A 27,587-nucleotide genomic window follows, 5' to 3' on the forward strand; every position below is an offset into this window, starting at 1 on the left:
GGAAAGCTGATCTACGGGACGTTGTCCCGCACGACAACGACCCTGTGGTCATTTCTCTCATCACAGCGGGAAGACGAGTGCATAGAGTACTCGTAGATCAAGGAAGCTCGGCAGACGTCATGTTCTGGCCAACATTCAACAAGTTACAGTTGTCCCCTGATCAGCTAAGGCCGTATACCGGGTGTCTCTACGGTTTTGCAGGAGATCAGGTAGAGGTGCGGGGATACATCGAGCTGAGGACAACGTTCACTGACGGAACGACAGCCCGCACTGAAAAGATAAAGTACCTGGTGGTGAACGCCCCTTCTGCGTACAAAGTCTTGTTGGGGAGACCAACACTCAATAGGTTGGGCGCAATACCATCGACGAGGCACATGAAGTTGAAGCTGCCGTCGATGGAGGGGACCGTGATAACCATCAAGTCGGATCAGGCTGAGGCAAGACGCTGTTATGAGAACAGCTTGAAGCAAAAGAGAAGTGTGTGCCACGTCACCATGAAACCACCACCAGGCGTGTGCGAAGAGCGATCGGTGGTCAGGGAGATACATGGCGCTCAGAGGATGGAGGATGCTGCGGTGGGGGGCTCCCAGGTAGCCCAAGTTGAAGAAGAAGAGGGAGGCGCGATCACTCCTCGCGAGTCAGGGATCGCGAGGGCGGTCATCGCCAATGAGAGAAGGTCCCACCCAGCTGAAGGGTGGGTTGAAGTGGACATCGGGGGAAGAAAGTTCAAGTTAGGGGGATCCCTCGTTGAAGAAGAGCGAAGGCTGATCATGGGTGTGATTGAGAAGCACATGAATGCCTTTGCATGGTCAGCATCCGACATGCCAGGTATCGACCCCGATTTCCTCTGCCATCGTCTGTCGATGGACCCTATGGTTCGACCTGTGCGACAGAGGCGAAGGAAATTCAACGAGGAGAAGAGGAAGGTGATCCACGACGAAGCGCAGAAGCTCCTTGCCGCAGAGCACATCAGAGAAATCCAGTACCCCGAGTGGCTAGCGAATGTGGTACTGGTTCAGAAGGCAAGCGGCAAGTGGAGAATGTGCGTGGACTTCACTGACCTCAACAAGGCGTGCCCCAAGGATTCTTACCCCTTACCCAGTATAGATGCTCTAGTTGATAGCGCATCGGGGGGAAAGTTACTCAGCTTCTTGGACGCTTTCTCGGGGTACAACCAGATCAGGATGCACCCCATGGATGAGTGCAAGACTGCGTTTATGACTGAACGGTCTTGCTATTGCTACAAGGTCATGCCATTTGGGTTAAAGAATGCGGGGGCTACCTACCAGCGGCTCATGGATAGGGTGCTCTCGCCCATGCTGGGAAGGAACGTACACGCCTATGTAGATGACATGGTGGTTACGTCCCAAGAGAAGAAGCATCATGCAGCTGACCTGGAAGAACTATTTACCACCATTGCCAAGTACAGGCTAAAGCTCAACCCTGAGAAATGCATTTTTGGTGTGGAGGCTGGGAAGTTCTTGGGTTTCCTCTTAACAGAGTGGGGAATCGAAGCTAACCCAGAGAAGTGTGCGGCGATCGTGGCAATGAGGAGCCCAACGACGGTGAAGGAAGTGCAGCAGCTCACCGGTCGCTTGGCGGCTTTGTCCCGGTTTATGTGCGCTGGAGGGGAGAAAGGCCACCCATACTTCCAGTGTCTCAAACGCAACAACAGATTTCTCTGGACGCAGGAGTGCGAGGAGGCCTTCATCAAGTTAAAGGGGTATCTGGCGAGCCCACCAGTCTTGCGAAAACCTCAGGTAGGCATCCCTCTTCGTCTATACTTTGCTGTGACGGAGAGAGCAGTCAGCTCAGTCCTGGTGCAAGAACAAGATCAGACCCAGAGGCCTGTTTACTTTGTGAGTAAGGTGCTGCAAGGCCCTGAAACAAGGTACCAGGCCCTCGAGAAGGCTGCTCTGGCGGTGGTGTTTTCAGCCAGAAGACTCAGGCATTACTTCCACAGCTTCACAGTGGTGGTGATGACTGATTTGCCTATCCAGAACGTATTGAAGAAACCTGATGTAGCAGGAAGGATGGTCAAATGGGCGGTGGAATTGTCAGAATTTGACATCCAGTACGATCCCCGAGGACTGATCAAGGGGCAGGTGTTCGCGGACTTTGTCGTCGAGCTGTCGTCGATCGCGACACCTGCAGAAGGATTAGACTTCCAATGAGTATTATCGGTGGATGGCTCCTCTAATCAGCAGGGGAGCGGCGCGGGAGTCATCCTGGAGGGACCAAACGGGGTACTGATCGAGCAGTCCCTCCGCTTCGCCTTCAAAGCTAGCAACAATCAGGCGGAGTATGAAGCCCTGATCGCAGGAATGTTGCTAGCAAGAGAAATGGGAGCAAGAAATCTGCTGGCCAAAAGCGACTCTTTGCTGGTCACCGGGCAGGTTACAGGGGAATTCCAAGCAAAAGATCCCCAGATGGCAGCCTACCTGGAGTATGTGCGGCTCCTGAAGACGTCCTTCGCTGAGTTTGAATTAGTGCACGTGCCAAGAGAGCAAAATGCCAGAGCAGACCTGCTTGCCAAGCTGGCCAGCTCAGGCAAAGGGGGGAAGCAGAGGACCGTCATTCAGGAGACCCTGAAGGTGCCACGCGCGTTCGTGTCGGACAACCAGGTACTTCATATATACAAGTCAATGGAGCGTCTAACGATCGGTCATCGGTCGTTGACCCAAGAAACGTTGAGAGCACCGAGGGTGAGATCGCGACTGTCAAAGACCGATGAGTCGATGGAGGTCCACGCGGGGAAGGAACCCGACACCTGGATGACGCCATACCAGCTATACTTAGAAGATGGTGTACTCCCGCTTGATGCGGCAGAGGCCAAAAAGATAAAGAGGAGTTCAAGTAAGTTCACTCTTATAAATGGAAACCTCTTTAGATTTGGATTTTCTCACCCTGTGCAGATCTGTGTGCACGGCGAGCAATGCACCAGACTCATGTCTAAGCTGCACGAGGGGGTGTGCGGAAGCCACGTAGGTGGTCGCGCTTTAGCAAGTAGAGTACTCCGCGCGGGGTACTACTGGCCAAAGTTGAAGGAAGACTGCATAAGGTTTGCTCAGCGTTGCAAACAGTGTCAACTACATGCAGACTGGCACAAGGCACCCCCTGAGGAGTTGAGGTCCATCCATAGCCCGTGGCCATTCCATACATGGGGGATTGACATCCTAGGACCCTTTCCCCTGGCGGTGAAGCAGATGAAGTTCCTCATCGTGGCCATCGAGTATTTCACCAAGTGGGTGGAGGCAGAGCCAGTCGCACACATCACCGCACAGAAAATCGAGCACTTCGTCTGGAAGAACATTGTCTGCCGCTTCGGAATACCCAAGAGGCTGGTCTCCGACAATGGCACCCAGTTCACAAGTCATCAGCTGAGGAAGATGTGTGAAGAGTTAAAGATACAACAGGTTTTCGCTTCAGTGGAACACCCACAAACCAATGGGCAGGTGGAGTCAGCAAATCGAGTACTGCTCAGGGGGCTGAAGCGAAGTCTAGACAAGGCCAAAGGAGGCTGGGCAGAGGAGGTCCCCAGAATTGTATGGTCTTATCACACCACCCCACAGTCCAGCACCCATGAGACACCCTTCAGACTTGTCTATGGGACAGACGCCATGATTCCTGTGGAGATACAGGAGAGCTCCCCCAGATTCCTGAACTTTGTTGCTGAAGAGTCCAATGAAGAGCGTAAGGTGAATTTGGACCTGCTAGACGAAGTGTGAGAAGAGGCCAGAGTCAGTGCTGAAGCTGTGAAGAGAAGAGTAGAGCGGAGGCACAACTCTAAAGTGAGGCCCAGGCGCTTCCAGGAAGGTGATCTGGTGATGAGAAAGGCGCATCAGAACGACATGCAGAACAAGTTGTCCCCAAAGTGGACAGGCCCGTACAGAGTGGTGGAGACATTGGAGAACGGAGCCTATCGCCTAGAGACTCTGGAGGGAGGAGCAATCCCCAAAACGTGGAACGCCACCCATTTAAAATTTTATTTCAGTTAAAATTGTACAGTAATGGCGTTCTCGCGCTAAAAGATACATGCCTTGTATGTGTTGGAAACAGTCGAACAGACAAGGGGGCACTATTTTCCCTAAGGAGGGTTTTTAACGAGGCCACCCAATTAAAGAAAAATTTCCAGCATATCGAGTGTGCTCAAGTATTAAAGTTAAAGTCCTCCTTGCCCCAGGTGCAAGTGCAGGCGATTGGTTAGGCCCTACTTGCCCTAGGCGCAAGTACTGGCACCAATCCAAGTCTTCCTCACCCCAGGTGTGAGCGTAAGCAGTTAAAGGTTTGAAAAGCCAGGGATGCTAGTAAAACCAAGGGAGGGAAAGGAAAGGTTTTGACAAAACGTCCTTACCCGCTTGGCATGCACCAGTACTGGCCCAGTAAAGCTCTTAGTCCGAAACCCTTCTCACCCCAGGAGTGAGGCAGGGAATGAACGACTCAACGCCCCAAAGGGTGATGACCTTGGGGAAAGTAAGAGGGGTTAGCGAGAAACACTTTTATTTCCCCAAAACAAGGCATCACCTCGAGCGATCGATGTCAAGGTTCTCTATGCACTTAGCGCTAGAGCAATAGGGAAGCTAGGTGAAGATCGAAGAACGATCACTGATGAGTCGTCAGTGATTGGTTAGTGGTGTGAAGCAGCGCACGAGGACTGTCAAACACCAAGCTAAGGGAATAGCCAATCGTGATCAAGTAGAAGCGAAAGAATAAGAGAAGCAGATCGCGCTAAGCCTAAGCTGGTTAACACTTAGTCGTGCGCAAAGTGAAAGACAAAGCTCAAGATCGCGCTAAGTCTAAGCTGATTAACACTTAGTCGTGTGCGAAAGGAAAGATAAAGCCCAAGATCGCGCTGAACCTAAGCTAGCTAACAGTTAGTCGCACGCATAAAGATAAGTGAAGCTCAAAGAAAATACAAGGGAAGAAACTTATGCAAGAAAAGAAGCATTGAGAGTTTGTATTCACAGTCAAGTCTTATACAAATTTCAGAGTAATAAGAAAATTGTACAGAAGTTAAATTTACAGAGAAGAGAAAAGATTAAGGGGCAGGAGGGATGAGCTTTCCATCTACCACTTCATGATAGATGCTGAACTGCGAGAGGTCCAGGTCCGGGAGAGCGCATCTGATTTGCTCGAGTGCTAGCTCGAATCCATCAGTAAGGGCATCAACACCCACATTCATCAAATCAGCATTCTCCGCCTCCAGTTTCTGCTTTGAGGCCTCCGCAGCATCCCTCTCAGTGGTGACGGAAGCAAGGGAGGAGGCAGCTTCAGACAGTTTGCCCACCACCTCCTCGAGTCTCTTTTCCCCAGCAGCAGCTGCTTCTTTGGTGGACTCGAGCTCCCCCACTAATTGAGAATTCAGTTGGCGAGGGAGGAGGTCTCGGCCCGCAGCTCCACCACCGTGCAGTCCAAAGAACTAACAGCTTGCCCCATCAAGATCTCTGTCTTGATGGTCTCTTGGACCTGCGCTAGGTACTCCCTCCTAGCTTTCTCCACCATGCCCCGCATCAACTCCACAGATTCTTGGGCAGCTTCGAAGTCACTTCGCAGTGACTCCTTGTCGTGCTCAAGATCCTTCACCCTCTTCTCCAGGGCTAGTTGCTTGCGATGCTGGGTGGAAAACTCCAGAGAGAGCACTACCTGCTTGGCCAGGTGCATATCCACCTCGTCACCACTCCACTCGACAAGCTCCCGGTTGCTTATGAGTTGTCGGACCAGGGTGATGACCCTGCTGAAGTTTTCGTGGTTGGCCCCAGAAGTGCTTGGGTGCAAGCTGGAACCCCCACCTTCAGCAGTGGCGGTGGGGATTGGCAGTGGTGGTGGTGGACCCCCAGCAGGATGAGCAGGTGGACCAGGTGATTGGCCTGCTGGGGGGGAAGATGGCGGTTGGGAAGTTGGAGGCAACTGCTGGCCTGGAGAAGGAAGACTGGAGGGCTCTGAGGCAGGTTGAGCACAGGAAGGTGGGGAAGACCCTTCCTCTACTTCCACTACCTCGATCTCTCCAGGCCGGAGAGACGAAACCCCCTCAACTGCTGCCTTCTTCCTCTAACGGTGTATAAGAGGAGAGCCAGAGCTCTCCTCTTCAGTTGAGGCGACGGTAGCAGCAGCAGCAAGTGAAGTGGAAGCCTTCACCAGCCTCTTCCTCTTCTTTCCATGCTCGGGGCCTTCAGCTGGCGCGACCGAGAGTGGAGGGGCTGCGATGGGCTCAGTTGTAGAAGAGGAGGACCCAGTGCCTTTGGTTCCCCGATGCTTGGCAAGCTCCAGCAAGGCCAGCTTCCTGTCTTTCCCCGTCATTGAGTCTGCATAGACGAGAAAAGGAAGGGTTAGTTGGCCAAGTTATGCAAGTAAGTCAAAAAGCACATAAAAACATGCATGAGAAGAGACAAGTATCCTAAGAAGTGCAAGAAGAGCTACCTATATATTTTTTCAGAGCCACCACATCAAATTCATCCTTGATGAGGCGGGCGGAGTTGTACTTGGCCCCCAGGAGCAGCCCACATAGCTCGCGCTCGTAGGGGGCCATAGCTTCGAGGTCCCTGGACTTCTTGAATTCAACTCCAGGAACCCAGTAGAGGGGGTATCCCTCGAGCAGATTTGGACTTTGAGGGGTAGCAGATATCATGTAGAATCTGCCCTTCCAGTCTTTGAAGGATTGCTGGTACAGGCCCAGGAGTACCCGCCCAGCAACCCCGTTCAGGCTAACCCAGGACCTGTCCCCAGGGTTCTTCGCTTTGAAGAAGTAGAGGAACACGTCCACGGAGGTGTTGTGCCCGAAATGACTGCAGAGGATTTGAAATGCCCGGATGAAGGCCCAGGCATTTGGATGGAGTTGACAAGGCGCGACGTTTAACTCCATCATCAGCTCCTTTTCGAAGAAGGTGAAAGGGAGGCGCAGCTTCAACCTCTTGAAGATAGCGGAGTAGATGAAGACGAAGGGCACCCCATTGGTGGCCCTGTCATCCGCGCAGATGAGCATTCCTCGAGGAGGAATGCGAATTCGGATATTGAAGTCATTCTCCCTGTCGATGGCGCAGGAAGGCTCATCAGGATTGTGGCTCAGCAAGGACGTGAGGTGGCCCTGGGGCAATAGAGTGGAGGTTTCAGCGAGCAACGCCAGGGAGGCCCATTCGTAGACCCTGGCGTTGTCATGGAATGAGGTAGCAACAGGCGGTGGTGAAGCTGGCGCACTCGCGGAAGGCTGTGCACCAGAGGACGAGGCAACTATACGCGCAGTTTGTTTCAAGCGAGCCATCGCGAGATAGCTGCAAATGGAGGAAAAACGAAAGTCAGAATGAATGGAAGAAGAGGGAATGATGAATGTTCCGGTGAAAACAGAAAGAGGAAAGGAGAAGGAGATGCCCAGGTGAAAAGAGGAAGAAGAAGAAGCAGAAGCCAGAGTGAGGGCGTGAAAAAACCCTAACGCGGGTTCGAGAGAGGGAAATAGAGAAGATGAATGCATGATAACCAGAATGATAAATGCAATCGGTAAAGATGACCAAAAAGGGGTCAGGGAGAAGAAAAACCATGCCTTTGGATGATCGCAAGAGATTGGGCAGCAGAGGATTTGACGAAAGAAAGGTGCGCAGAGGAAAAGTTCGCAGAGAGTCTGGGAGTCGAATGAAGAAGATGAAAGAACAGTAAAGGAGTGCGCCAATTTGAATAAGAGAAGCGCTAGCGACGCACAGCGCTGGCCGTCGATGGGGCCACGTGTCGCGAGATCAAGAGAGGAAGTCCAAACGTTAAAGAAGCAGCACGTGAGGTGGCACGTGAGGCGGCCCCACTTGCCACGTGGACTGAGGGCACGACCACTTAGTCTCTTCGCTGAGAACGAGTTCTCGACTCGAGACTGGGGGGCTTGTGATCCGATCGGTCATCGGTAGTCGATGACGTCAGCAACAGAGAACCACATGGACCACTCGCAGGGTGACACGTGGACCAGGTGGCAGAGAGGTCAGGGAGACGATCGCCAATGGCGGTGATCGGTGGTCAGTAACCAAGTGACCACCGACAGATCAGGCGGCAGAGAGGTCGGGGGATAGATCATCCAGAATGGTGATCGGTGGTCAGTAGCCAAGTGGCCACCAACAGATCAGTTCTCAAACTAACGCCTGAAGGCAGAACGCGAGAAGCAAATAAACACTGATCAGTCATCGGGTGTATTGTCATCGGGGTCTTGTTACACGCAGTTAAATTGGGACTGAGGTTCCCAACGAGAGCGTTACGCATGGATCTCGCATGAGCACACCTCATGGAATCATGCACGAGGGTGGCCTGAGGGAACTAGTAAACCAGTCAGTGATTGGTGATCCCCTCAACCCATTACGTGCGTGACATCGTGAAGGGTAAGCTATATACGCAGAGAGCAACGTCTGGTGAGTGTGCCTAGACCAGCCACACCCGACGTTCTCCTAAGAGTATGCGACTTACCCAGATGAGAGAAATATCCTAAGTTACTCTGCAAGGGCGTAACTTAGGCACACAAAGAGAAGCGCTAGAGCCCTTCCAGTAAGTGACACGTGTGTGGTTAGATGTGAGTTGCAGGCCTCCACGTGTCACCATCTGAGAGGGGTGCGGTCCAGACAAAAGTGCACTCCGTACCATTAAGGGTACAGACAGGCGCAGCCCAGCGCAGAGACACGCGGACACGCACAGACACCCACACTCTCTGATTCTGCAGGTACACTGTCTCCGAAAAGCATAACAGGGTTCTGACACATGCCAGAAAAGCATAACAGAATTCTGTTATGCCCAGAAAACAGAGAGAGAAAGATAAAAAGAAGGAATCAGGGAGAGAAGGGGGATACGAAAAAAACAGAGAGCAAGAGTTTTTCACACACACTGCTAGTTTTCTCATTTGGTGGTTCTGTGGACTAACTTGATCGTCGGAGTGCAAACGACCGCTAGAGGCGCCGTCTGTATGTTTTGCAGGTCACGTTTGGAGATCCAAGAGAAGGTTCTGAGGGTGATTCTGTAGAAAACGCAGTCGCGTAGATGGGACAGAGTGTGCTACAGAGCGATTCCTCCACGTTCGAGTTGCCGGCAGGATCATTTGGCGCCCACCGTGGGGCCCAAGTGAATCGTTGTCCCATATACACCACAGTTTTTGAAGCTCACCAGAGTTTTATCAGTCTCTTTGATAGAGAAAGATGCCTAGGAACAGACAACCATCACCTGCGCCATCTGCTGACGAAGGAGCTGTGACAATGGCGCAGGTCCTGGAAATGGTGCGCACGCTGCAGGATAACGCCGCAGCGTCGAAAGTTGAACAAGAAAGGATGCAGATGGAGTTGGCTGCGTCGCAAAGCAGGAACGACGAGCTGAATCGCGTCAACGAAGAGTTGAGAAGGACGCTGCAGGCGCAGAGGGAACGCATTGTTGACGAAAGGGTGTCTAGGCAGCCCTCACCTCCAAGAGCATTCCCCATGCCATTCTCCCCTGAGATCATGGGAACCATGGTGCCTCCCAACCTGGTGGGGGTGAAGGCATCGTTTAAGGGGGTAGAAGACCCGGAGGCGCATCTGACGGCGTTCCACACCCAGATGATGTTGTCTGGGGGCTCAGACGCTGTGTACTGCAAGATGTTCATGAGCACGTTGAGCGGAATCGCCATGGAGTGGTTCGTGAGTTTACCAGAAGGACATATCATGTCTTTCTCTCAGTTTTCAAAGCTCTTCACTGAGCAATATATCATCAACAAAGCACCGGCAGTGGTGTTATACGACTTATTCGACGTGCGTCAATACCAAGGTGAGTCGCTGAAGGACTACCTCAACCGTTTTGGGGCACAAGTGGTTAGATTGCCCAGCAAAGATGAAGATATGCTGGTGCACGCGTTTAAGAAGGGAGTGCTGCCTGGCCCCTTCAGCGAGTCCCTCATCAGGAGCCATCCCAGCACCTTTGCAGAGATCCGACGACGGGCGGTGGCGCACATAGTGGCAGAAACAGAGGTTTCTGAGAAGAGGGGAAGTGCTGCACCACCAAGACCGCGTGGAGGGCAAGGAAAGCCACAGCAAGCAAGGGTGCATGAGGCCAAAGAAGGGAAGAAGGTGCGGGAAAAACCTCGTCCCTATGCACCGGGCAAAGATCAGAGCAGGGGGCGTGCAAGGGAGAATAACGCACCGCCGAGATACAACTTCATGGTAGGATTGGCGGATCTCATCGCCCTTCCTGCTGTAGCAGCAAGACTACGAGTACCAGAGAAGACTGATAAGGTACTTGGAAGGAAGAAGAATGAATGGTGCGAGTTTCACCAGGCCTTTGGCCATACACTTCACTCCTGTTTGGCACTGGGACACCAACTGGCAGAGTTGGTGAAGTCTGGTTTTCTAGCAGATTACCTGCGTGAGCCGCAGGGTGATCGTGCGTCAGGATCCCAAACTGGAGAACAGCAGCATGAAGTCCCTGTGCATGGGGAAGTGCAGACGATCGCAGGAGGCTTCTCTGGTGGGGGATGCACAGCTTCACAGAGAAGGAGATACGCTCGATCGGTGATGGCGGTAGATGTGGTAAATGAGAGTCACTACCCTGAAGTGGACATTATCTTCAGGAAAGCTGATCTACGGGACGTTGTCCCGCACGACAACGACCCTGTGGTCATTTCTCTCATCACAGCGGGAAGACGAGTGCATAGAGTACTCGTAGATCAAGGAAGCTCGGCAGACGTCATGTTCTGGCCAACATTCAACAAGTTACAGTTGTCCCCTGATCAGCTAAGACCGTATACCGGGTGTCTCTACGGTTTTGCAGGAGATCAGGTAGAGGTGCGGGGATACATCGAGCTGAGGAAAACGTTCACTGACGGAACGACAGCCCGCACTGAAAAGATAAAGTACCTGGTGGTGAACGCCCCTTCTGCGTACAAAGTCTTGTTGGGGAGACCAACACTCAATAGGTTGGGCGCAATACCATCGACGAGGCACATGAAGTTGAAGCTGTCGTCGATGGAGGGGACCGTGATAACCATCAAGTCGGATCAGGCTGAGGCAAGACGCTGTTATGAGAACAGCTTGAAGCAAAAGAGAAGTGTGTGCCACGTCACCATGAAACCACCACCAGGCGTGCGCGAAGAGCGATCGGTGGTCAGGGAGATACATGGCGCTCAGAGGATGGAGGATGCTGCGGTGGGGGGCTCCCAGGTAGCCCAAGTTGAAGAAGAAGAGGGAGGCGCGATCACTCCTCGCGAGTCAGGGATCGCAAGGGCGGTCATCGCCAATGAGAGAAGGCCCCACCCAGTTGAAGGGACCACCAAAAGGAACCACCAATTCATTCTCCTCCATGCTTGACCATTCCATGACAGAGGAACTCCCTCTAAAAGACCAACACAAGAAGAAACTGACAACAAAGAAGACGACTAACTCTTTCCATTCTTCCACTCCCCACTAGACCACACAACATCCACCTCCTTCCCATTCGCACTCCCACATCCCACCTCGTCATTCTCAAACTTAAACATGAAAACCACATGTCCCTCGTTTTTACCACCATCACTATTGCCATTCACATTACTATTTTTACCATACTTTACATGCATCGAATAGGATAACCCAAAACAAAACCCTAAAATCAAAACCCAAAACAATACCCTAAAATCAAAACCCAAAACGGAACCCTAAATAACCCATAAAATCAAAACTCAAATAAGAATCTACATAGCTACTATAATTCAATAAAATCCTAAACCTAAACGAAAACTAACCTCCAAAGAATCCCCCAAATCGCACGCACACCAAATGTGAACCCAGATTGAAGGCGCAATCTCCCACCGATTTGAAGGCGCAAGAATCTCCCAAAACCCAACACCGCTCGATAAATGACGAAAAGAAGCTTTCGAAAAAACGTTGATTTTTTTTTTAACAAAAGGACAAAATTATCTTTGCCATGTCATCAAATTTGCCACCTAAGCAGGTTGTATACAAGCGCAGCCCACCTGTCAGTTGTTCATATATCACTGCTCAAAAAATAATGCATAGAATATATATATATATATATATATATATATATATAATATTATCATACAAACAGTTATCTTACATGAACTTTTTTGTTTTGTTTTGAATAAAAATAATGTTATTAAACCACACAAATAAAAATAAAATATGGTATATCTTAGTAAAACTAGGAATTCAATAAAATATTTAAAGCATATATAATAAAGCATAATATAATTTCTGTTATTTATCTTGTCCATAATTATGTAATGTAATAAACTATATTAAAAAATATTTTCTTATGAAAATCGTGTTTGTTAAAACAGTATAAGTCAAACATGGTCTAATTATTTTTCAAAGATCCAAAAAAAGTCAAGTATGGTCTAATGAAAAAAAAGAATGTTTATTTACAAAGTTTTGTCATTGACTAGTCTTACGTGCATGTGACTAAAGATTAATTTAAATTTTGCACGAATGCATGTAATAATTTTATAGTAATGATTTTGACCATGCTTAAAATGAAAGAAATAATGTACCAAAAAATAAACGAAGGAAGTAAGTACTTGTTTAATTATATAAGTTTTAAGTTCTGAAAGAGTGTTGGAATAATGGATGTGAAATTCTAAAATGGATAAAATAAATAAATTAGTTGAAAAAATATGAGTGAAATCCACATAAAAAACTAGTACCTTTATGATTTGATTTTTTTTGACAAAAAATAAATCAATTATATATGAGGTATTTAGATCAATCTATATAAAAAAACTATATAAAAAAATTCACCAATAAATTAATATATTATAAATGGATATTTACATACTATACTCTATTAATTTTTTATACTCAACCACTACTTCATCTTATCACCTAATTCTTTGAAGCAACGTTTTCTTTTTCACTATTAACAACCTCATATCTAGTCTCTAGCTTTACTTATATAACTTTTAAGTTCTTCTCTCCATATTTTTATATATTGTTTAAACTATGATGTTTAATTGAGTTTTTGATATTTAAATTTAGTTACAATATATAGTAACATTATTTCGAATTTTTGTACATATGTAAGATGATGTGAGAATAACAATAAATAGTCGTAAATTTTAGAAAACCCATAAAAATAATGAATATTAAACAAAAATGTCGATATAAGCTTCAAACTAACGATGACCAGACAATGTCCATTGTAAAAAAGAATCAAGAGTTTTAACGACGTTTCCAGATAACAATTGTCGTTAAAAGTCTCTCTTGTGTCACATTTTAACAATAGTTGTAACCATCATCGTCATATACTGTTAATTATGCTACCAATCGTCGTTAAAAGTGTTTTTCTATTTATTTCAACGACAAATTTGACACTACTCATTGTTAATTATTTATAATGACGTTTTTTAATACGTTAAAATGATTTTATCAACGATGGTGATGTCCGTCGTCGAAAAGGCCTATTTCTAACAACACTTGGATTAACAACGATTCCAAAACCGTCTTCATATGTCATTTTTAATTGTCATTAAATGCTATTTTTACAGTAGTGATTGTTCTTTTGATTTGGTTAGCTTGTCCTTTTTACTTGTATGACGCACAATACACAATACACAACACACATAATTCACATTTTCATTTACTCCTCCATCCTTATTCCTCATACATCCTTATTTCTCTTGTTAATGCTCTAGACTCGAACCTACATCACAACCTATTTAATCTCATATGAGAATAATAATCTCGTGACTGAAGTTAACCTAAACCAGTATACTAATTACATACATATTCCTATTACCCACCATAAAATGCATGTCTCCATTATTTCCTTTTTCTTGTTATCTCTTTGAATTATCTAAATTAATCATGTCTAAATCCATTTATACTTCCACTCCTACCTACATCTCATTTGCCTAATCTATTACACTAGATTACTACCCTCCAATTGGTATTTGTCATTGTTATTTCTCTATCCAAATTATATATACAAATAAATGTTACACCATCCATATGTTATACCATTCATTATGTGTATCTTTTACACATTGCAATCTACAAGTAAGCACTCGTAAGAGTACACTCTTTCGAAGTTTGAAATGAAGATGATTTCTCTATATCAAATTCTGCTTTTGACATATATCCTAAATATTATTATATAGTTATATCCTCTTTTATCGTATTACTTCATAGATTTTATGCACAGTATTGGGCATATGTACCAATAAGAGGAAAAGAATCTAGCTTTCATAGTTTTATGCTTAACATCCATGCCCATACTTTCACTTGTAAACATATTTTTTATATTGGTTTTCCTATTTCTAAATACAACATTATTTTTTTGATTACATAAACTCCAAATAACAGTTATGCACAACATTATTTCTTTGATTGTTGGAATGTAGTTTCAAGTGCTTACTCATTACTAACATAATAGATATTTCTATTTTATTTCATATTTTAATCCTTAGATGATTATATTCACTTCTATTAAGAATGACTCTCTGAAGTCCATATATCTCCAAAATTTATAAATTCTTATTTGCATTAGAGTTTAATGTAAACCCTAGATTCTCCTTTGTATTACTTTTTCACTATTTAGGGCAATGTATGAAGTTTGAATTATGTTGTTTAACCTAAAATTTTAATATTCTAATTTTGATAAACTTTTTTATGTTGGTTGTCCATTTTAATTTCATGCCATCATTATATTCCTTCATTCTCATGCTTTGTCACCACTATTTCTTTTTCTTTGTGACTCGTTGTATGTCATCTCCATTTGCAATTTTTTGTACCTTGTAAGCATTGTTGCTAGCCACTATTAGTTTGTAAAATTTGGATTTTTTTTAGAATTTATTATTATGCGTATTTTAAGTCTAAACTTACATTTGATGGAACTTTGGTTTAAAGTATTTTGTGTTGTTCTTTGGGTGCATGCTTGAAGTGGTGCATTGTAGTCCACCGCTTTTATTTTGTGTATTTTGGAGACCAATGCAAAATGTTGTCAAAGTTTGTCAAGTTTAAGATAATAGAATTAATTTATACATGTTAAAGAATTATGAAAATTATTTTTATGAATGGTAGGACTCCACCTTCAATTACAAAAGTGAAAATTACATTGCACGATTAATGAAAATGAAGTTTATAGTGTATATAGTTATAGATAAAATTTGGATGAATGTACGTCACATTAATCAAGACTATGAAAAAGGAGTTGATGAGTTCTTACCATTTGCTTGGAAATCGGGGGAATCCATGTTTAACTAGTCATACAATTATGGGAAATACAAGTCATATTTTTATTTTGATTATAAATATTAATATTTTAATAATTACATTTAACCAATAAATTCATTCCTTTAGGATTATTGATAAATTGAGTATAGAGTATAAGAGAAGTCAGAAGTATATGTATTTGTTAAGTCTCAATCCATTAAAAAGTCTAAGACCATGAAGATGTAGATGCAACAATTAATACTTACTAACATGGATGGATGACTCAAAAACATATATTTGACTCCATATATAGATGAATTTTTTTTATCAACAAAGATTAAATAAATTATAGGGGACACTTTAGGGGTGTCCCAACCCTTATACAAGTACCAAAAGCTACTCTATTATCTAATTAACAAACAAAAAACAGATGAAAAAGCTTAGGTTTGTAACTAAAACAACTTGACTAGTAGCATGCTTAGCCTACTATACAGAGAAGATTCGAACACTCCAAAATTATGCATTCGTGTTGTCATCTGCTCCATCATTGCAATCTGCTCTGCATAATTATGCAGAGCATAAGAACATCTCACACCTTCTTCTAAGACCTCAAAACATATCCCCTGTTGTACAACTACCCTTTCTTCTTCATCCAACCATCCAACATCCTTAAAACCTTATGATAGAGACCACAATCCAACTTTGTGTAGCATCCCAACATGTTCAGCATTTCCATTTAGCATCTCCAAACCAAGTTCCTACAATTCCTAACAAAGCCCCTTTTTCACGTTGCTTGCAACTCCTTGTGGATAACAACGTAAGGGTCCCATAATCTTTGGGATTGGTGATGAAGTCATTGCGCATCAGTGTTGTATTTGCAGCAGTGAAAATGACAGTGCCATTTTGTTGTTGAGCTCAACTATCGTTGTTCCAACTGAGGGTTGTACAATGCTGCAACACGTTGTAGCTCAGGAGAACATTCTCCATTTTTGCAACGCATAACCAATTTTGCAGGTGCACAAACTATTGGTCTTGTCCCTGTCACAAGAACTCGTCTACCTCCTAAATCATACAGCTTTTGTAAGTGCCTTCTGTAGTGAGAAATGAGAAAGTTGACATAGTCTGGGAGTGGATATTGACGAGACCTTGCAGAAGAATTCATAAGTAGGTAATTGTTTACAAAGTCATTCCCACCTACAATGATGAGAATTAAAGTTTGATTCATCATGGTTTTCCAGATACCAATTAGAGCACTCATTCCTTGTTGGTACTCTTTTAAACTCTCCAATTGTTTATGCATTTTAATTATGTTCATAAAGTGATCTCCTGTATGATTAAGCAAAATTTGCACCAACTAATAGATTCTCTCTTGTTAAGTTTGGGCTCGAGTATGACATTGTAGACTCAGCACCAAGTTTTTGACTAATAAAGTCAGGAATATTGAATCCCTTAGAGAAGCACCCAATTGGTCTATGAGTTGGGTAGTCAATTCCGTAATGAGGGCCATTAGCACGAGCAATAAACAACTTTACTAGTAGCATGCTCTACCTACTATACAAAGAAGATTCTAACACTCCAAAATTATGCATGTGTGTTGTTATCTGTTGCATCATTGCAATCTTTACTTCATAATTATGCAGAACATAACAACATCCAAGACCTCAGAGCATATTCTCTGCTATATATCTACCCTTTCTTCTTCATCTAACCATCCAACATCCTTTAGATCTTCTGACAAAGACCACAATCCTCCTTTGTGTAGCATCCTAACAAGTTCAGTGTTTTTATACAACATCTCCAAACCAAGTTCCTACAATGCCTAGCAAAGCCCCTTTGTCATGTTTCCTGCAACCCTTTGTGGATAACAACATAAGGATCCCTATATAAAAGGCTCAAATTAAATTGTATAACTATGCAGACCCTGAAACAAGGTCCAACACCTTCAACTTAAGTCCCTGCATAATTATGACTCTTTCTGAATACATAAATATGCAGACCGCGTGCCTTACACTACTTAGTTCAGAGCAATATGACAGCGCCACCCCTCCACTACAACCTATACAAGACAACTTCATTTTATAAAATCTTTGAACCTCCACATATCAGTTGGCTTGTTGTGTACCATGGACACCATCAACAAGACCCTCCTAAATACCAGGCCCTCCTTCTCCACATCAATTGCATCCAACTACTTTATACTCCTACCTAACCACCCTTGTCAAAAAGCGTGTAATCATCCATCTAGACTTCCCCTTCCAATTACTGATAACTTTTAAGGCATTGGCCAGGGTTCAAGTGTCAATCGAAGAATGCTTAATTGAAAGACCGCAACTTGTGTTTCATACATAACCATGATTTGAGTTGTGTCGTATGAAATATTTCTTCCGCATCTGGTACTCCTATTTTAAAGATGATAGTATTTCTTTGATCCCAAATACCCCTCACAATAGTCTCCCACATGCATTTCCAAACCAAATCCTGACTTTTATTCATATGTACTAGATGAAAGCTCTCAAAGTTACTCTTGACATCCTTATATTGGACATACAAGATGTTTATCCATCTAAAGCAGAGATACCACACACGTTATGCGATAGTACACTCTATGAACAAGTGTTGTGAGTATTCTTTCGACTCTGAGCAATGCACACAAGAGATTGAACTAAGTAACACTCCTCTCCTGATTAAGCTAGTTCGTGTTGGCATTCCATCCAACAAGATCTTCCAATCGATAGTCAAAACATTTGGCAATGCTTTAGCCTGCCAAAGCTGTTTGAAAATGTCATTAGGCGAGCCAGTGACGTGATTAGCCAAACACCTACAAGTAGATTTTACAGAGAACTTCCCTGTATCATTCCCTCCCCATACTTGAAGGTCCTTTACCTCCCTCTTCAGATCACCCTTAGAAATATACCTTAGCATTTCTTCTTCTTGTACATATTCTCATTCAAACCTGACCCGCCTGCACCTAAGCCGCTAATGCCAGACTGTTTCTTCCCATCCTCTTACCTCACCCACTATTAGCCCTTGATCCATAGAAAAGGAGTATAGCCTAGGGAAGAGATTAATGAGTTTAATCCTACCGATCCAAGCATCCTCTCAGAATCTAGCTTTGTCCCCACATCCAACTTTCCAACCTAATGTTTCTTGGAACCATCCCTCGCCTCCCCCCTCGCCACATTTTAGATAAATCTCTCCACCACCAAGATTGGGATTTCAATTATGGCTGGTTTCAACCTAGAACCAAACCATATTTTGAGATTAGTATATCTTTCCACCTCCTTTGTTCATCACTCACCAACTGCCATTTCCATTTGGCCAGAAGAGCTTAATCCAACTTCCTGATATCTTTAATCCCCCACCCATCTTCCTCCAAGGGTTTGCATACATTCTCCCAGCTTACCCAAGTTATAGATTTGTTCTCTCTTACCCAGTCCCACAAGAAACTCCTTTGGTACTGATGATTCTTTGGCACACCAATGTCAGAGCTTTAAGGAAGGACAAATAGAAAAGGGGTAAGGTTGTAAATATGGATTTAATTAAGCAAATTATTCCCTCCAATTACAAGAATCTCCCCTTCCAAGCACTAAGTTTAGCACTTATTTTCTCAAAACTGGTTCCCAAAAAATCTTGTTCCTTGGGTTTCCTCCTACTTCTAACCCTAAGTATTTGAAGGGTATACTCATAATAAAGTAGTTTAAAGATTTTGCATAGACTTCAAGGGAATTCCTTTCAACATTTATGCCTCACAACTTTAACTTATGGAAGTTGATTTTCAGCCCATATGTAAGCTCGTAACACCTAAGAATAACTTTAATTGTGATGAAATTAGTATAGGAATCCTCACATATGAAGATTGTGTCGTCAACAAACTGTAATACATAAGATTCAACCTCCTTCATCCCCACCTTTACACCTTTAAGCATGCTAGCCTTGGTTTCTTGTCTTACTAGACCAGGTAATCCTTCTACTACAATAAAAAAGAGAAACAATGCTAAGGGATCTCCCTGCCTCAACCCTCTCGATGGTCTGAATTCCTTCGTTTATTAACCAACACTGACACTGACGCCGACTCCAAGCAGCCTCTTACCCAACCAATCTATTTACTGTGAAAATCCAATATATGCAGCATATCCAACAAGAAATCTCATCTTACCGAGTCGTACGCCTTTTCATAGTCTACCTTCAAGCACAATCCACTCCTCCCACCTCTCCTTGGCCCCTCAACAACCTCTTGGCCACAAGGACGCTATCTAACATCCCTCTATCTTTCAAGAATGTCGATTGACCTTCATTAATAACTGCAGGGATAACATTCTTGATACGACCAGATAAAACCTTGGTTATAATTTTATAAATAGCACCTACTAGAGAGATAGGTCTATATTGGTCAAGCTTTATGGGATCGCTCACTTTAGGAATTAGGGCTATAAAAGAAGCATTACAGCCCTTCGGAATGCAACCCGTTTCTTCAAAGTGATGTATAGCCTCCACAATATCATTTTTAAGAGTCTCCCAAAAATTCTTGATGAAATTAAAATTAAACCCATTTGGGCTTGGGCTTTTAAATCCTTCACATTGCTAAACCACTTCCTTTACTTCTTCCTCTGTAATTTTGGTGACCAACCTAGAGTTGTCCTCCATCGAAAGAGTCTTGAATCCACAATTTCGAAATTAACCCCAAAATCTTGTGTAGCTACAAATCTCTCTTCAAACAACTTTTTGGCCTCCCTTCGTACCACTTCAGGATCCTCACTCCATTGATTTCCTACCTCAAGTCCCTTGAACTCATTACGAAGTCTTCTACATCTAATTACAGAGTGATAATATTTGGAATTGGAATCGCCATGCTTAAACCAATTAACTCTAGCTTTTTGCTTTAAAAGGGAGTCAAGCTTTTTATCAGTCACCCTTAGCTGGCTTATAAGCTCCATTCGTTTTAGCTTATCATCTTCCTCGAGATTGTTGTTATCATCTTGAATATCTAAAGCCTCAATATCTTTCAGAATCCACTTCTTTTTTATGTCCAAGCACCCAAACACATCATGATTCCATTCTTTAAGGTCAGTCTTAAGAAGTTTGAACTTATCCTTAAGTTTGGATATACTGTTTCCCTGTACAGAGTAGGAATTCCATTTGTTCTTCACCACCTCCTTGAACCTGGGCTCCAAAGCCAAGCGTCAATGGTCCTGAAGGGTTTTGGGCACTAATCTTTAACCATAGATTTTAACACTATAGTGCAGTGGTCTGAAACTACTCTCAGTTGAACATATTGCTTACACATTGGCCATTTTTTAAACCACTCATTCGATACAAGCACTCTATCGAGTTTTCTCTTAACTGAACCATTTGCTTTAAACCAAGTGTACTTCTTGCCAACAATAGGTAAGTCCATCAGAAAGTTCCTTTCAATAAAGCTATTAAAGCCGCTTATTTCATTCTTTTGGTTGCCCCTATCTCTAACACCTTTCCTTTCATTTACACTTCTATAACAAGATTGAAATCCTCACATAAGCACCATACACAATTTTGATGTGCGCTTATAAGTTTCGTCAAATCCTCTCATAAAACAACTTTGTCATTCAAGTTGCATGAAACGTAAACGTTGATCACTGTACATCTGATTCTTGACTTGAGGTGCTGGCCAAAAATTTCTATATACATGATTATCGTAGTAGAACGCTTCTTTGTGCCACATAGACAATATATTTTCAACACCATTTGCAGATGTATTATGTATCCATCCGACATTACTAACTCCCCATAATGAAAAGCATATGAAATCTGACAAGATATTAGTTTTTGTCTCTTGTAGGCATAAGAATTTTGCACTCTCCTTAGTAGTAGTGCATTGTTCTGCCTTAGTGTAGTTAACACTAGTATGATACTAACATAAATATTTTTATTTATTAAAAAAATTAAAATAGTTACTATCATTTTAAAATTGACTAGACCGACTCTATTAGTATCAACTTAACCAACATTAATCTGATAAAATATTTATTTATTAAAAATATTTAAAATAGTTAGTATCAACTTAGAGTTGACTAAGTCAACTTTATCAATAATTAAATCATTTAAAATAATTTTACATCTTTTAACTTATTTTTTAAATTAACTATTTACATGGTTTTAAAATCGGTTAAATCAATTTTAATAGTGTTACAATTTTTTCGAAATTAATATTTAAAAGTTAATTCAATATTTTTTTCGTAGTAAATTGAGATATTGAGAAATGCTCTCATCCTGCTCTTCTACGTAACTAAAGGTTGTATTCACTAATAAAATGAAATATGTTTTTAATGTACAATTCAGAAATGAAGATCCAACCTAAGTCATCATGTATAATGTTTTTTATATTAAATAACTGAATTTGTTATTTTTCACGCCGCAAAACTGTGGAAAAGGTATAAAACTTTTTCTCTCTCGTCTAAAAGAATTATGAAGAACCCAAGTATTTGGTTGACTACGTATAAAATTAAAATTTAATAAAAACAAATTCAAAAGCATAATACCTCCTAAAAAATAATAAAATAAAAATTAATTTTTAAGACAAAAAATAATTAATTGTTATAGTGACTAAATTAGAGATCATTTTAGAAATTAATTTTTTTTTCAAATTAGTTTATATTATTGTCAAATGGTTTTTAAATTAGTAACTAATTAGCTACAAAAGTTTTTGCTACCAAAGTTAGAATCTAAATAATTGGTAGTTAAAATCTTGGTAGTTAATTAGATACCAATTTAGAAACTATTTAACAATAATAGAAACTAATTTAGAAACCAAATTATTTTTTAATTTCTAAAATTGTCTCTAATTTAGTCACTATATCAATTAATTAATTTTGGTTTTTAAAATTGATTTCTGTTTTATGGTTTTCTTGTAATCACTGTAAATTTAGGCAAAAAAAAAATCTTAAAAAAAAAAATAAGAAAAAAAAATTCTTATGCAGATTATGTTTATTAAAATACTAATGGTCAAACATTGCCTCCTTATGATTTCCCTAAGTCTTGTGACGAAATGAATGTTTATTTTACAATTTCTTGCCGTTGACTAGTCTTCCATGCATGTTAATTTAACATTCTTGCACGCATGCAAGGAATAATTTTATAATGTTATTGAACATATGTTTCATGCATCATGATTCATATAAAGAAATAAATACTTTATTTCCTTATAAAAGTTTCAACATCTATGTTGCTTTGTGAGCAAAGAATAATATTATAAGGCTTGATATTGTCTTTTTAATAAAACGCATTAACCATTCGGAAGATCAGCTTCTTATTTTATAGTTTATATAATACCTAAAATCAGTTGATTATTTTAATCCTCTAGATCTTACCAAATGCTACATATATTTAAAAACTTTAAATAAAAAAATTCACTTGCAATGATAAGATTCCATTTGGCGTGGCTGCCAGCAGTTACCTTTTCTTTTCAAAAGCAAAACTAGTTTGACAAGAAAACAAGGTTAAAATTATGGAAAATTATGTTTTAACAACCTCTAGAGAATTGTATACATCTCTATAATGAAATCAATCTATGTTTCATAATTTACATAAGAAAGGATGTTGAATGTTCTTAAAAACCTTTTCTTGTTTGTTTTATGATAAAACAATTGTTTTAAAAACATTTTTAAATTGAAGATTGAAGAAAAGAAAAAATTAACCAAATATTTTTATATTTATTCATTTAAATCACATAAACTAATGTTCTAATTTTGGAAAATCTTTGAGTTCTATTAATCACAATGGATTACAATTATCATTCTCCAAACAACTTTTTCAAGTAGTTTTTTTAAGCAACGACTTAGGTTTTTATTCACTTTCTAAGTATATTTTTTTCTCTAGTCTCTCCACACTTGTACTTTCAATTTTGGTTAGTCGTTAAGTAATTTGATTTTGGCCATTTTTTGTATAAGGGTTGGGGCATCCCTAAAGTGTCTCATTCTATTTTATTTATTCTTTGTTGATAAAAAAAACACTTGTACTCTCACAAATATTCTCCTGCACAATAGATTTTTTAGGCCTTTTGTAACCTGTATACAATGCATGGTTCTGACTTAAACATAAATCTCTTTCTCATACTCTATAAGAGAGAGATGGTTTGATTCAACTAAATGTTTGGTCTTGGATAACTACTAAAGTGACTTCTATTTATTTTTCTTTTTCTGATTGGTGTCTTGATTCTCTGACTTGTATGTATTTTATAAAGAGTCTTTAATTCTTTAGGCCTTTAGTTTTAGTTTTAGTTGGATGGGACTGAGATGCTTGCTTGTTTTCTTGGGTGCCTTAAGTTACTACATGTTAAATGGAGTTGGTTTCTAATTGGTAGGTTATGATAAGTCTTAATGGTTTTGTTTTCTTAGTAATTGTATAAATCAGGTTTTTATAACGACAGTTCTGGAATCGTCGTTATAAAATCACATTAACGACATATGAAAAAACTGTCGTTGTTCTATCAAAATAAATGAAAAAAATGCATTTATAACGGCTGTTCTAAATTGGAATCGTCGTTATAACCCTAAAAATAGGCTTTTAAAGACAGTTTCAAACTAGAACCGTCGTTATAAGCGTATTTTTTTAAAAGAATATTTATTATTATATATATATATATATACTCTATCCTGCATAAAATACCTAATTTCTATAACAATAATACAATATGAAAGTCTACATACAATACATTAGTACATATAACATTCTACAAAATGTTTTACAAATATATGAAAAAGTTCTATGTCATTGTAATAATTCATATATCCTAAAGTGTAATACATCGTTACCTTAAGGTGCATCCAAGTGAGCTTCTTTGCATTTGCACTTCCCATCCGACTCAACATGTTATATCCAGAATAAGCATTGAAATAATAAGATTAAAATGTTATAACACATAACATTATGTAATGTAATGTATGAGTAATAAATTTGTGAATGTAATATAATGATAATGGTTTGATAAATCTCTAATTTATACTAGGAAACATCATACAAAATTTCAGAATTTTTTTACAAATGAAAGTATGAGAACTAAAACCTTAAAATACCTAAATAATACTTAAAAAAAAAGAGTAAACAATGGATTCGTTACCTCGTTTCGAGCAACTTTCATTTTTTGCGCGTTTTCATCTGACTTCTCTCTCAAAAGTTATGGTCATTTGAAGTTTTTTCGACGTAATTTTTGGCAACTCCAAATCTATGACTATTCTCTTCAAATATCCACTAAAAGAAGTTTCCCCAAATCCTAAACTACTAAGTAATCAACACATACCTGCAAGTATTTAATTAAAAAAGACTTCAAACTTACGTGTGGAGGTCCAACGTCGTGGAGAGGTATGTTTAATGTTGGAGTTTTGTAGTGTCTGTTGGATCCCTAGTTGGTTGGGTATCAAGAAGATTGATTTGGGATGTTTGTTTAAGGGTTGTAACATTCTCGAAGAGTCTCATTTTATTTATTTATTCTTTCCTGATAAAATTGTTAGTTTCTATTTTATTATGTATAAGTATTAGAACACCGGTTTATATTTTTTTTATTAATAAAACATAATGGTGTTTAGTACTTGCAATGCCTATTTTCCTATTATAGAAAAATCAAAACCTCTTCGCTTCGCTTGTTGAGTATAATAATGATTTCTTTTAACACGTGGTTTTGATTAATTTCATGAAGAAGAGTAAGCAACCCTCATTAGACCATCTGACAAAGAGTAATTATCAGGACAAACCCAAATAAATATTTAATTTATGATTGTGAATCACCTAATCCTATTAATTACTTTAATATTTTCTTCTGACTTTCTTCAACTCATGAACCAACGTCAGCAAATTGTGGACTGATATGAATAACGAAATCAAAATACGCGCTTATCAATTGTGATTCAATATTAATTATCTCCATCAATAACTTTTATATTGTTTATATCTCACAAAAAACCATAAAAAAGGAAGACAATGATTGTAACTTACACCTTGAATTTGAAGAAAACAATTTTAGTGATATCTTCATAGCACATAATAATAATCTATAACTTTACTAAAATCTCAGACTAAGAATTAGGCTTTTGATCAATTAAAAAAATCAAAGTTTATAAAATAATCTTTAAAATCAAAGACCTAATTGAGATAAAAAAAGAAGAAGATAGTAATAAGTTGACAAGTCTATGCCAACACACTCTCATTTAACAACCATCCATTTTTCAAGATTTATATAACATTTACTAAATTATTCTATGTCACATCAACTTTGACAACTATATTTTTCATAAAATAAATATCAACTGGTAGGGTTCTTTTTTTCAAATCAGTGTAAAAAAACATTTTCTTACGAACAATGAAATTGACTTTTTTTTTCACACTTTCACTTGACAACAAATAATAATATTTTTTTATTAGTTAAATGTAATATTTTGTTATTAAAAAGGGTTATAAAGTAGAAGTAAAAGAAAAAAAAAGTGTGAAAGAAATTTTTTTTTTATCATCAATGAATAAATAAAATAAAAGGGATACTTCAGGGGTATCCCAACCCATATACAGAAACCAGAGGTGGACTTCCTATATCATCCACAAATCACAAAAGAAACCCTCCTTTATGGTTAGAGCATAACAACCTTAAAGTAAGAAAACTATACCAAAAAAAAATAAAAAAAATAAAAAAAATAACCAACAGCCTCAAAGCAACATTCAACTATACCAAGACACCCAGAACCGAGGCCACCTACATTCACCTCCATTCACCTCGCCACGCGACGAGTTACCCATGCGCGTTGGAAAACGTAGGCAACCACCGACTTCGCACGTAAGGAGAGCACCGCTTCCTGGACCGGCGATCACGTTGACCTTTGCATAACTAGGCGACCACCGACTTCGCACGTAAGGAGAACGCCCGATCCTGGACCAGCGATCATGTTGACCCCTTGCATAGCTTCGTCGACCATCGACTACACTCGCATGGAGATCGCCGCTTCATCAACCGGCGATCATGTTGACCCCTTGCCTAGCTTCGCCGACCACCGACTATGCACGCTTGGAGATCGCCGTTTCATCAACCGGCGATCATGTTGCCCTTGTATAACTTGGACGACCACCGACTACACATTTCACCGATCAGCGATCATATTGACCAAAGGAGAGCACCGCTTCAACAACCGGCGATCAAGTTGACCTTTGCATACCTTCGACGATCTCCGACTACGCTCACCTAGAGATCGCCGTTTCATCGACCGGCGATCACGTTGACGACCACCGACTACACACAATTGGGGAACACCGAGTACACACAAGTGTCAAAGAAATATTATTCAAAAAATTATTATCTTACCAACAAATAAATTTTTCTCTATCAAACCATAATTTGTAAGAGCATTTGCATATAACCTTCTCTAAACATACATGTAATTCGAGTTCCATCTTTAGATAAAAGCTCAAACTATCATAAGTTGTCATCACACTTACTCAAACCCTAATATTATTTTGATCTAATGTTTATGGAAAACTACCACATATCTAAGTCATTCATCTCCGAATCAACGAAAGAATTATCTTTACTCCGTTTTGCAGTCACCAACGACGACGATAAATTAGATGATAAAACCTCCAATGAACGTTTCTTTGATGTAACCCTAATTAGTTCTGCATCATCCGAACCAATCAAATGAGGAAAATTGAGCTTTGCTTTGGAGCCATGCATTTTAAATGCAGCTCGATCATAAGCCAAAGCTGCGTCCTCAGCACTTTCATAGGTTCCAAGCCACACTCTCCCACCATTCCTCTTAGCATCTCTTATCTCCGCCGCGTACTTCCCCCATGGCCTCCTCCGCACGCCGCGGTAGCTCAACCCTTTCACCGGAGGCGGCTGAATTCCACTCGCGGCATTAGTGTCACTGCTTTGACCCTCGTTTTCCATTTTAACTGCTGCATTGCTCACCCCATTGCCATTTGCCGGGAACCATCCGGTGGTGGCTGCGGCCTCACGCAAAGCGCCGAAGATAACCATGTCGTCGGCGTCGTTCTCCTTCAGCGGTAGCTCCGCCCAGTTCTCCGCGAAGAAAATGCTCCGGAAGCTGGAGCTACGGCTGAACAGCGTCGTTGCAGGTAGCTCAGAGAGATCAAGGACATTCTCGTTGGTGTTTGAAGCATGAGGGTTCATCGTTCATACAAGTTTGACGTTTCGATAGTTTCGTAGGTTGTTGTTTGAGGTTTGTGCTTTGTGCTCTGTGAGTGTTGAGTATAGGTTTTTGTGTTTGCTTTATATATGAAAAGGTTGGATAGTGACGATTGAGAAAAGCACTAAGTGTGATTAATATTCAAATTGTGGAATTAATTAATGTTCACGAGTGGTTCCTTGAAGGTTCTTAATTTCGCATGTGGAATAGGGTTTTCCCCACGTGCTAAAATATTCACTTTTTTTCAATTTCAAAACACAGAAAAGTTGGTGATTAGTTGGTGTTTGTCCCCACTTTTAATTTT

The 27,587-nt window shown here is 41.1% G+C and overlaps 1 protein-coding gene and 1 pseudogene across 1 annotated transcript; both read right to left on the bottom strand.

Annotated features, from left to right (window-relative positions):
- Positions 1-15,848: 15,848 nt before the first annotated feature.
- LOC137813663 (GDSL esterase/lipase At5g33370 pseudogene) lies at positions 15,849-16,666 on the bottom strand (annotated as a pseudogene).
- A 9,764-nt stretch (positions 16,667-26,430) lies between these two features.
- LOC137818668 (ethylene-responsive transcription factor 13) lies at positions 26,431-27,353 on the bottom strand. The gene has a single exon (XM_068622223.2). The coding sequence runs from the start codon at positions 27,265-27,267 to the stop codon at positions 26,614-26,616; it is 654 nt and encodes a 217-aa protein (XP_068478324.2). The 5' UTR covers positions 27,268-27,353; the 3' UTR covers positions 26,431-26,613.
- Positions 27,354-27,587: the final 234 nt, after the last annotated feature.

Source organism: Phaseolus vulgaris, chromosome 10 (genome assembly GCF_051622355.1).
Source record: "Phaseolus vulgaris cultivar YP4 chromosome 10, ASM5162235v1, whole genome shotgun sequence".
In the NCBI taxonomy this organism is placed as follows: Eukaryota; Viridiplantae; Streptophyta; class Magnoliopsida; order Fabales; family Fabaceae; genus Phaseolus; species Phaseolus vulgaris.

What these genes read in the sequence shown, in the direction of transcription:
- LOC137818668 (XM_068622223.2), bottom strand. Translation starts at nt 27,267, where the DNA reads ATGAACCCTCATGCTTCAAACACCAACGAGAATGTCCTTGATCTCTCT.